Source organism: Limulus polyphemus, unplaced genomic scaffold, assembly GCF_000517525.1.
Source record: "Limulus polyphemus unplaced genomic scaffold, Limulus_polyphemus-2.1.2 Scaffold878, whole genome shotgun sequence".
Classification (NCBI taxonomy): Eukaryota; Metazoa; Arthropoda; class Merostomata; order Xiphosura; family Limulidae; genus Limulus; species Limulus polyphemus.
This window is the reverse complement of record NW_013666488.1, coordinates 22,225-34,858: the sequence shown is the minus strand read 5'-3', so window position 1 is coordinate 34,858 and position 12,634 is coordinate 22,225. Positions and strand designations below refer to the sequence as shown.

General features: G+C 31.2%; 1 protein-coding gene across 2 annotated transcripts; it reads right to left on the bottom strand.

Moving 5' to 3' along the window:
• Positions 1 to 996: 996 nt before the first annotated feature.
• On the bottom strand, positions 997 to 10,825 carry LOC106461001 (transcriptional regulator Myc-like). 2 transcript variants are annotated; one of them, XM_022387809.1, is made up of 3 exons: positions 10,486 to 10,825; positions 6,268 to 6,974; positions 997 to 3,705 (listed from the first exon to the last, which is right to left on the bottom strand). In XM_022387809.1, the coding sequence occupies exons 2-3, from the start codon at positions 6,953 to 6,955 to the stop codon at positions 3,113 to 3,115; spliced, it is 1,281 nt and encodes a 426-aa protein (XP_022243517.1). In that variant the 5' UTR covers positions 6,956 to 6,974; positions 10,486 to 10,825; the 3' UTR covers positions 997 to 3,112. The 2 variants fall into 2 exon arrangements, with proteins under 2 accessions (XP_022243517.1, XP_022243516.1); XM_022387808.1 differs by having other exon boundaries at positions 998 to 3,705; positions 6,268 to 7,009; positions 10,486 to 10,822.
• Between the last annotated feature and the right edge of the window lie 1,809 nt (positions 10,826 to 12,634).

Below are 12,634 nucleotides of genomic sequence, written 5' to 3'. Positions count from 1 at the left end.
TTAAAATCGCTATTTATTTTTGTATTTTAGAGAAAAATCCTCAAAATCTACACCGTATTTACTTCTAACGAAGCAAACTGTCATCAGTTATTAAAAGGAAAACCTTTTATCTCTTGCCGTTAATGTGCCATAAAACCAGTTATGTTAAATTACAGATAATGATTGGCTTGTGTTTCTCCCTGGGTTGGTTGGTGTCTTTATCTAGTATAATTTTATCGAGTCATCAACAAAATTATGAACACTCAAACAAATTAATGTCAAATTTTAAATTTGCAAAAAATACCTCATTGATATGGGTAGACAGTAGCTGTTGTCTTGCTAGAGTGTTGCAAATAATTCAGTTCTGAAAATCATAATAATTCCATATGATATATTTAGTTCTAAGGCTTATTGAGATTGAAATAAATGTTGTATAATGATAAGATATTGTAAAGTAAGTTTATATATTTCTTGATATCGCACTTGTTTTTATAAAATATAAAGAACACTCGATTTCGAAACGCCACTCATGTGATATGGTATGTCATTTTTATTTAATTTAAGACTTTATATTGTTCATTCGTATATTCATGTTACTTAACCACTATGGGTCGTTTGTCAAAATTTTATTGGTAGAATAATAAAAACAGAAAATCAATGCGTTATCAGAGTGTCACCTTGTGTGTGAGCATACTGTTAGTTACAATGTCATGAGTTAACCATTTTTGTTCACGGTATCATATTTAAATATGTATATTACAAATGATAACACGACATAACAACATAATTGTGTGAGATAACATGTTTTATTTTGAATCGCATTTGTTGGAAACAAGTATTTACAAGTTAATGATTATATAAAAGTAGGAACAGAAACCAGAAATTAAATATCATGAAAATTTATTATTTTGTCGATTTTTATATCCGAGTAAAAGCAATAGAGATATCCAAACCTTTAAATTGATGTTTTTAAATGGAATAAAAACCTATTTGTAGGTTAACTTACAAAATAAAGCTATTAAAATTTAATTTACAAAGTGCTAAAAAAAAAGTAAAATAAACCATAAAACATTGTTGATTTATTTTAATGAAACAATTTTCGATAACGTTTCCATAGTAAGATATTTTTTAATTAATTCAACTTTTAATTACACAACGTAATAAACTTTGAGTTACAAAACTATGCTAACGAATGCATTAGAGCATAAACAGCAAATATCTCTCATTGACATTGTATATCACCATTTTGGTTTTGAGAATAAAACTCAGATGCAAAAAAAATATTATATTACGGTAAATTATAGTTTCTGAATTATTTCGTCAACACTTGTTAGAATAATGAACTACATAAATAGTTGTTAAAACGCTTTTTTTAAATTATTATCATCAGATACACTAATATGATTTGATTGTTCCCGCTGATTGTGATTTATTTACACAAAAATGTATTTTGATAGGTATCATTCATCATACAATCTATAGCTAAAAAAAAAAGAGACAAATACAATCATTAAAGTAACTAAATTAACTAAGTGCATTCATACAGATATGTCTGATAAATTTTAGAAACAATTATAAAATAATTTTATCATAAAGTTTTGTATTATTAAAAAATAAAAATTATGAACTACTAAATTTACCGACGAAATTCATGAATGCGGTGGTTATAAACTACTGATCTTTTATCAATTGAAAAATTAGAAATCACAAGTAAATTGCTGTAAGGGAAAACAATTATATAGTCAACATGTCACCATACAAGTTTCTTCAGGACCAATTTTATTTTATATTCTAAGTTATTTCTACATCTGAAAATAAGGTTTTTATCCGTACGTCCTTAATTACTCAAGGCAATACAATTTACATTAACAAACTAAAGTTCTATTTTTCTATATATTTTTATTTTTATAATATTGCAATACTTTCATAGGAAGTTGTTAAACTATTTCCAAAAGATTATATTAGAAAATCCATAATTTCGAACAAACATTAACTAACAAGGCACTTCAAAAATCTAATTCGTAAAATTTATCTTAACATTCTAAAAAATATTGAAGTTATCAAGATCGCTTATTCCAATAAGCCAATCCTGAGATGAACTGTACAAGGAATGCACTGAAAACCAAGAATGACAATATATCATCAACAGTTTTTTTACAGGGACTCCATGATATCTTTTTCAACTTTTTGCCATGTAAATTAAAATTTAATGTATGTTTAGAAATGCGAAAAATGCTAATATCTTTTGTTGAAACTATGTTGCTAAAAAAAATCAATTAATTTTCCAAATTATTCACTGTCTATTTTAGATACTCAGACAAATGATGAAACTTTTAAGATTTATGCTTCTGTTTCATTGAATGAGATACACGTTTTGAGAGTATGTTTTTAAACAAGAGTTTGAATTATTAGTTTAAATATGATAAGTAGGTTACATAGTAACTTGCTTCGGTAGACGTTAATATAAGACATTGTATTATTTACTAAGCCGGATGTAAAATTGGAAGAATAAAATGTTCACTTCTATAAATAAAATTATAAGTCGTACGGAAAAAAGGGTAAAAACTCACATACTTTTGAACATTCTAATATCCTCTAAGTATAAATTTAATTTGTACAGTATTTTTCCATTGTGCAAGAGGCACATATATATATGAGCAAAATATGATCAACACATCAATTCGAAATTATGAAAAAACACATTAAGAAAGATACAATTGAAACTACTCAAGTTATACAAAACTTGTCCAAGTTTCATGGTTTAAAAAGTTCAACTCTCTTTCTTTTAAGTGACAACCTACACTGGTTTCCTTTTCCCTGAATACTACTTCACGACTTCTCACGGCCTGAGAATATAAGGCAACATTTACTACATTTTAATCTTCCTTCTTTTTTATAGAAATGGCATCTTTCACGCACACAATACAAATATTCTGTTCAGATTTCTGAGATGATGAATTAACATATAAGAACAAAGCGATCAACAAAACCTTCACTACTTACAACGTATGTTCAGTTCAAAAAATAATTTAATCCTAAATAATGTAAATAAAAACAACAAATTTAAAAATGATATAATTCTGAATAATTCTGTCTATTAATAAAAACTTAATGCATTAGAATTTCAGCTACGTCAGAAATCCCTGGTTCTGTTCCTTAGTCGATGGAGCTTCCGTTCAAGCTCAAGTTTTTTCTTTGTTTCAGCTTTTAAAGTGTGTTCTAATAATTCACATGTACTGAGTAGTTCGTGTGCATATGTTGTTGCTCGTTTTAAGATCATTACTTTTGGGGCCTTGGGATTATTCTTTAGTTCAGGTACATTTTCTCTGAGAGTCTGAAAGGCGAAACGTAAATCATCTCGTCTTTTTCTTTCCATGCTGTTGTGCTCTTTTCTTATTCGGATTGGATCTTCAGAATCGGAGCTAGAGCGACTACTACAACTTCCCCTAGTCCTTAATTTATTAATCTGATCTTCCTCAAACTTTTTTTTTGACCGTCGTATTTTTGATGGTTGAATACATCCTACAATAAAACAGGAATCACTGTTACTGTTTGATAATACAAGCCGTTTAATTGCTTTTCGAGCAACCAGTTTCCCATTCTGAACAGAATAAGATAAAACTTCTGAAGCACTACAAACGTGTTTAGTTGGTTCTTTCCGTTGTTTTCCCTTGTTTTTGCATTTAATTGGCAAATTTTCAACAGTCACAACATCTATCTCCTCGCCTGAAACAGTAAATGAAAGCAATTAAATTTCGCACTGCAGAATACTTAAATCAAGCCAACAGTACTATAGAAAAAACAAGGAGCAAATATACACATCTAGGATTTTTCATTTGATTAAAAACAACTAGGATTTTGGAAACGTATATATCAATACTGCACACTTTGAAAATTAAAAAGGTTCGCATAAAGTTCCCTCTTAAAAGAGCACTAATAAATATTTTAGGATTTATGTATAGTTTCTCAATTCATAAATTTTCAATTAATTTTCAAATGTAATCATATCGGTTTACTATATTTAATATAGTTTCATAAGTAGACATAACTACAGCTTGTAGTTACTTAAATCGAATTCAGAGAATTTTGTTTTCCAAGACTGTGATGTCCACACTACGACATTTTTGGTTTTGATATTCCAGGACCTCTTTATTGGTCTTTTCAAACAATATCAGAAGAAGTTAAGAGTGAAACCGGGCAAGATATGGAAGTGTCTTATTATTATTGTTGCCCCCCAGTGGCACAGCGGTATGTCTGCGGACTTACAACGCTAGAAACCGGGTTTCGATACCTGTGGTGGGCAGAGCACAGATAGCCCTTGTGTAGCTTTGTGCATAATTAAAAACAAACAAATTATTATTGTTGTTCATTTTTCTTCTAAATTAACTTTATTTATCATTCATTCTGAACTGGTAAACCAGTAAATTAGTCTCAAGAAAATACAAAATTGTAATATCATTCAATATTAGTACGAAGCTTTCAACATCACTTAGAAATGTTACTTTTCGTTACTTATTAGTATTTTCCATATTCGAAGCTATTGTAGGGAGATTTGAATTTGGTTTAGCTAATAATGAGATAGAAATAACAGTTCTTATAAACAATTTTTACTTATTAAGGAACAAATTTCTAAAAGCAAGATATATTCTTAATTTGCCTGTTTTCTGTTTAAATTCCATTATTTCATTCGGTTTTTTACACTAGAGTAGCGTTATTTGTTTACAAAATATAGAAAACAAATTAATTTGGAGACAAAGTTATTTTTCATACATACAGATAGCGATATAATTGTCAATTAGAATAAATGCTGAGATCGATCGCTTTAATTTTTGTAATACGAGTATGTAATTAGAATATATTTGAACGATTACTAATTCTTATTGCCATAAATAGATTAGGAGTTTTCGTCAGTGAGATGTTTTATAGATATGTGACTTTCATTAGAAGATCATAATGTATCAGTCTAATCTCCTTGCCACTGTTCAGCAGCATCCAACAGAAGCCATTTTTCTTTCCCAGGTTTCTATCAGACAGTGCTGTCTGTTTACTTTTTTTTAAGAAGACCGAACAAGAAGATAATGGGATACCCATTTGTTTACTGTAGTCGGCTAAGCCTTTCAACCACATAAAAAACCTTTCAAACATCTTATTGTTAGCATATTGCTTTTACAAACGCAAAATGATCGTTCAGTAACATTGGGTTATGTTGTCTCTGTTTTCCATCCCATAGTTCTCCTTGTCGACTTTTTTTGAAAATATGTACATATATTCATATACTTACATGGTAATGAAGGAAAGATAATTATCACAAGATATTAGTTCAAATCTAACGACGACAGACAGAAATGGATTACAAAACAACTAGGAAGTTAAAGCATTTTTCTTAGAGAGTGATGAGATTTGCGCTGCGTAAGAGAAAATTAAATTTCTGAAACTTATACTGTAACCTCAATTTCTAGATCATCAAGTCTTAAAGAAGACAATGTGTTAAGGTGTTTAAATGGTGACTTTAAGCCGAAACGTCAAACTCTTATATTTATGATTTGTTGTTGTATTTTCTAATACTAAAAAGACAAAGTTAAGTTTGAAAAATAATAAATATCATACTTTATTTTCAAGAAATAATACTGATACTATATGAAAATTTTATTTTTTTCTTCTATCGTACTCATTTTATTTTCGTCTATATCATCATAATTACCTCCACCCAAAGGTAAGGATATTATTTCCACTCCTCTGTTTGTGTGAGTGCGTGTCTGAACAATATAACCGAAAATATTTTATCTGATTTTGAACAAATTAAGTCCAAAAGTTGAAAATATCCCAATTCCAGCTGAATAAAGTTTTATAAATGTAGCACAAAGATCAAACTTACATTGAAGGTCTATATCTTTCATTATAATGGTGCCATATTGGAATTTTCAAAAATGATCAAAACTCGAGAACAAGCTGAGATAGAAAGATCTTGGCACTTACAACCACATATTTTTGGGTGAGGAGTTTTTGATAATTGTTTTATGTTGATTGCTGCATAAATCGAAAACACTCCAGACGAGGGTTATATGAGTGCCTTTCCAGTTCAAAACAATAAAACAATGGAAAATTTCACCAGTGTTCAACCTAAGTGTCTCTACATAGTAAGTGGAATTAATACTAGAGAAAATAGATATATCAAATGTCGTCTTTATAAATGAGTATGCGTTTCAAAACTCAAACATCACGATTACTTTATGCTTTCCTTAAGATTAAGGTATTGTGTTGATATCATGTGTTATCTTTACTACTTACCGGAATCTGATGGAGTATCACTGTCAAGGTGCTCTAGACCAGGTGTTGGAGCAGAACAGTTAAAAGTCGAGCCAACCTGATGTAACTTTTTCGTCTTGTAATCATTATCGTGTGTTTGACAATGCTGCTGATAATAACTATGATCGTTACGCAAGGAACTCGAGACATAGGACAAGGTGGTTAAAGGATCTACAAATTCGACAGAATCGTCGTCAGTCAAGGACTCTAAATCTAATGCAGTAGAAAGACTACTAGGTGGAGAAGATGATATGGGATGGAGAGTTTTATCTATAGGAGCTTGACACTTATTTGTTTCTTTCTGCTTACAATCGTCAGTGCAACGACCAGACCACATGCAATCATGCATGAGGTCCACTTTCAGCCCATCTTTGGCCTTTGTTGATCCTACCACTCCTGGCCAAGCATTGAAAGCTCCAAAATAACAATCGAGATCTGAAATATTTTGAGACGGTAAAAAGTCACTGTCTAGTAGGTCCGTCACCAGTTGTAAACGTTCACATGCGCTAAATTGTTGATGATTTTCGTCGTCGTATGAAATGCATCCAGGTGAGCGCGGAGGCGTTGGAAGATCAAACTTCCTCCAGATGTTCTCGCTCGGAACTGTCGTGTTGTAGAATTCGCTGTGAGTTGATAGATAATTAAAACCTTCGTCTACGTTGAAGGGCATCGAACAGGCCTCTAGACATCTTTTAAAGAACATGTTTCCTTTTTAAACGATAACCTACAAACATTTGTAACTCTTAAGTATTTTCACACAATCAATCAGAAAACAATAGCTTAAATTAAATATGTTAAGAGACAAAATTATAAAAATAATAAAATAAATAGTTAAACAGCTATAATGACAAAATATCATTAGGAACTCACCAAATATATAATATCCTGGTAGTCTATTAGATAATTAAAATTACTAGTTCCGTCGGAAATGTAAAACCTAGAGTAAAATTACACAAAAATGATTTGCACAGCAAAGTTTAATTATTATATTAACCGATATCTGAAACCAATACGATCACTGTCAAATTTTAAGACGATTGTCCAACTGACATCATACTTCAAATTAACATTAATATTTGACCACCAAAATTATCCACAGACTTTGTCTTGATGACGTAAGTCACAAACTTCCATAACCTTCCAGTGATATGTAGAACATTCTGGGAGATAGTCCAGAAACTTTTGATTCTATTTCTTCAAAGTATTTTGAAATATGTTTATAAGACCGAAAGTTAACTATTTTAAAGTTTTTCTTAGGTACATTTTAGTTGTAAGTAACCTAAATTACAAGAAGGAAAACTTTCCTATCACAAAAAAATTACTAACTCTAAGAAGCTTTTATTTATAACCACTATATAAAAACATGTAAAAAGAATTTACTCAACATAGTAGCCTCGGGTCGGTAGCCATTATATTCACACTATATCCGGAATATTGTTTCCCCTTCTTGTATGTTAGAATAAATCGTATACCTTAAACTACAACCTGAACCTTTGTTAAGACGTTTATAGTTAAACTTGTTTCTGAGAGACAATGGTTTTTCGTTCACCTCATTACTATCCACTGGTGGTTTATTTGTCTGAAATTTAAGAGATTAGCCTTAACCTTTCCCTAAAAGAAATCTTAATCTAATGGAAATAGTTAATACCTTTTAACGTATTTTCTCTTGAAAAGAGAAGGGTAATAAGTGGAATATTATTGAAATTTCTGAGATTATCTGAGGATCAACTGGATAAAGATCTCTGATTCTTTGTGCTGTATTCTAAAGACAATAGGATGAGAGGCCACAAGTTTACGATTAGGAAAAGACAGGCTAATTATGAGAGTTTGATTTCTTTACCAGGGAGATTTTCTTATGGAATGAATTTCTGTCACGAATAGTGGAGGCCGGGACCTTAAAAGAGTTTAAGAGGGTGTGTTTAATTTTTACTTATTCTTCTTCTTGTTAGGTGTACCAAATGGTTCGTTGTTGTTCGTAGGTTATGTTACCTTAACTTATCTATTCCAAGTAATGAATGAAAAAAATTCGGAACTCTGGTCCAGTTTAACTTCGGAATCAAAATGTAAAAGAATCATTCATGAAATCATACGAGTCACACATCCAGCTTGCCCCCAATTTCTGTGAAAACTGAAAACCATATATTTTAGAAAAAACAATAGCACAGATTGTTATCTTTTAATTATAATTATTTTTATGTTACAGACGATGAGCCAGGATAGAGAATAGAAACATCAAATTTTCTAAACAAAATAGGAAAATAGATTTAATAGTTTGAAAGTATAACGAAAAACTGGAGTATGTTACTAAAGTCATCATTAGAAGTACAACAGAAATAACACGTCATCTTATAGTATTCAACAACAATTTCATCTTATTTAGTTTAATCTTATGAGCATTACCACTAAGAGAGTGCTAACGTTGTTCTATTGAGTTTTAAAGCAAAGCTACACAATGGGCTATTTGTGCTATGTCTTGCGAGGAGAATCAATTCCAGGATTTTAGCACTGTAAACTTAGCGCTGACCCACCAGGGGACTGATATAAGGAATAATTAATACGTAAATATATCTACCTAAATAACGTTTATGCAAAAGACTATACTTACTTGAATTTCAAAATAATATGAATAAAACTTAAGTTAGTCAGCTTATCAGAAAATGATAAATTGTTTTAAAAGAACTGTTTATAAGTGAAATTATTTCACCTTCCTTTATGATAAGTAACACTTGATCCTGTAAAATATTTAACAATTGTATTTTTTAAAATATAAGAACCGTACAAAAATAATCGAATTGCACGTTATAACTGTTGTTTATGTTTTATGTATAACTGTACATAAGTTGAGAAACGTTTTTATCATAACCATAAGTGAAACATAAGAGCTACTGCTCCCTATTTTCACACACTCTTAGGCATAATTAGGAATTATAAATTTATTTAAATAGATAAGTTATCTAATTTACACTATGATGGTAACTCTTGTGTGTTAAAGTCTTTTTTGTTTCTGTAGTAGAATCTCAGAAGTGTATTTTAATTGATAAAACTAAATTATATACAAGGTTGTTTAGGCCTAGAGAAATTAGTTCTACGAACCAAGCTCAAGCTTGAATCTATGGATTAGTATATATATACATACATTTATAATAAAGTATTTTCAATAAATCACCAATTAATGGCATATATTCTTTATCATGATAAATTCATTAATTAATAACATTATTGTTATTATTTTACAAATGGCATTTTTGAACAGTTATCGTCACTATTATTTATATGTGTGATATATTGAGACTGAAGCATTTCCAAACATGCATTTCGTGGTATAAATCAATATTAACAAATGTTAGTAATGTCTCAAACATATGCACTACTTTTTTACGATAAACTGAATAGCATACCAAGTACCATTTAATTTTTCTTTAGTGGGCGGTTTAAAGCAAGATTCTGAACGGACGGTTGGTTGCCCATGCAGTTACTTCCCTAAGTTCAAGGTAAGGCTCGCCCGGTCCTTTAACCCAGACGTAGGGACTACAAGGACACCTATTTACATCCCCATGGCAACAATGTGGCTCCATACCCACTGAGGGTTGATGAGGTAGATTTAAATGGCCTGTTTAGTTAGGAAGTTACCACAACTTTTAGAGGCTTCACGTTATACTAAAACATTAAATAAAGACGAAAATAAAATCTCAGAAGTATCACGACAGTAAGATTTCTGGATGGAAAAAACAAAATAAAGAATCGTCTTCTTGCCAATTTGTACAAATACTGAGAGTAACTACAAGCCTTCACAAAACAGGATAATATTATACAACGACTTCCTAACTTTCCTGTAGAATATTTCAGAAACAGGCTTTAAAATGATAAACCGTGATTCTTTACTTAATTGTCGACCTTTAGAATTTAAGGATTGCTTGTGCTTCTTAGTTACGTTTTCTAAATTAGACTCATACGAGTCATAGTCATACAAAATAGTATTTCAGATTTCTACTTCTACTTTAATATTATACTTTAGGAAGCTAAGATCAAAAGATTTAAGGATACATGACGAAGGGTATTCCGACATTCAAATATAAAACGGTCTATTTTTATTGCACTCATTGTCACAGTAAAATGTTCAATTTTGGCGACATGTGCTGAGTTATTGCGTTTACTTAAAAGTAAAAAAGACTGGACATAAGGATTACATCATTTTCATACCTTAGTTTTGACGTAGCTCACTTCTAGCGCACATTCTTGCTGAGTTCCTTTAATCTTTTCGAAAAACGAACGCAGCGACAGACTCACTGAACGTGTGGTTACATCATCCCCTCTCCGTTTGCCAGTTTATGTTCTCACTCGGTAAATACAATGAAGAAAATAAGTGTTTACAGTGTGTTCCTACGCGTTTCCTTTCTAACTAAACCTGATATTCCCAACAAAAACCTGAAACCAATGCCATTTTTGATCTGCAAGCTCTATACTCTAGTTCTTTTAACTTTTAAGTTTATGACTATATTCGTACCTAGTGTGATTAGCTTTAAAATACAAATATTTAAAGAAACTAGATGTTGACGCAGCGGTATACAAGTTTCGCTTATCAGTGAATGCTTGGTTTGGCGGGAAATAGAGTGAAGCAAAGAACACCTATTCAACCAATCAGTTTGCTTCTTTCAAACGCATTTTAAAACCACGTGTAGATGTGCTAAGAGCGTATGATGCAGCGTGAGTCTGCAAGGATACCTTATAACCAATTAAAATATTTTCAAAGCAAGACAATGATTATTTCCTGATATTAGTGTTTGCCATACAAAGAAAGAATTGTATTGAATCATAATGAATAATTTCCAATATTAACAACTTTGAGATTCGTATCAACATATATCAGTGTGGAATTCTAAGCAGTCTTATAGGTGCTAACCCTCATCAGGCTTCGTCAGTATTGGATATAGCACGCATGGTGTGGATTATATACCATTATACGTTAATCTTGACTTTTCATTCAGAAGTTTTTATTCACAATTATATACACACATGTACCCTTTTTAAACAATAAAGTGTTTAAGTACCGAATTGCTCATGAAACCATCACCCAATAACACACGAGTCAAGAAAAAAGTAAAAACAAATATCATCAATGTTATTATTTTAGTTCTGAGATTTCCTGTGAATTCTACATCGAAACCTGGTTATTTCACTGAATTTTGTGGTCTGTTACTTAGCTTTTTACAGTGAGTGCTGAAACAGGCAAAATGTGGTGCAATATGTGGACTTCACCTGCAGTGAACGATATAAAAACAAGTTTGTAATTTGAAGATTAAAGAGTAATTCTTGTTTTAACAGATTCACAGGCAAAGAGATAACTAAAGACGTCCTCGATTCGACAAGTAATAAGCTATAGCTTATTAGTTTAATAAAGAATTGCTTACACTTCTAATATAGACAAATTATTGTTAAAAACTGTGTTTATAAAGTGTGGAAAGTCAAATAATGTGATTCAATGAAAATCGATGTTAAGTGGATTCAGCAATGTTTTAATCATACAAATCTGGCAATTGTCTGTTGACAACACTTAGCGAAATGAGACTACCATTAAAAATCAATTAATTTCTATGCCATTTTTATATGTTATCATACATCAAGTGTTTCTATAACCAGCTTTTCGAACACGTTTGTTGCTTACTTTATTCCAGCTGCAAATATTGGTTTTAGCATTACATACCAAACCATCAACGAAAATATAACAACGCCGAATCAAGAGTAGAACTATAAATGATGGAGTTCAATAAACACTCACACAATAAAAACAGACATGGAAATACTAGAAATAGTTCTCCTCCTCAAGACAAAAGAAATAATGAAAATAGCGCCCATGTAACGTTATCTACAAAACATACTCGTAAGACTAACTGTTCCAAATGTCACTAGACAAAGAGTTGGAACACTCGTAGCGCAAACTTCAACAGTCATGGCCTGTAGGTGGCCAGTTTTAGGCAGACGTACAAAATGTTGTTGTATAAGTGGTTAACCGCTCTTTATGCGAACGACTTACACATGTTATACAATGACATGACGCCACAAGTGAAAGCCATGACACCACGAGCGACGCGTTTATATCCTATGCAATTGGTTTACCGCAAATTCCCAACCTTCCGAAAGTGCAAAAACTACTAGTACTATTTATAACATAGTGAATAATTTATGCAAGGGAAGATCAGCATACCTATATAAGGATGTAAAAGCACCTAAACAGCATCACATCACACACAGGATAGCCGTTGATACGATTGTCACAGTTCAGAAACTCCCTCACCAAGAAGATGATTGCTAACATGTTGCACATGCTGTAATCAACTGGTCAAAACAGTAC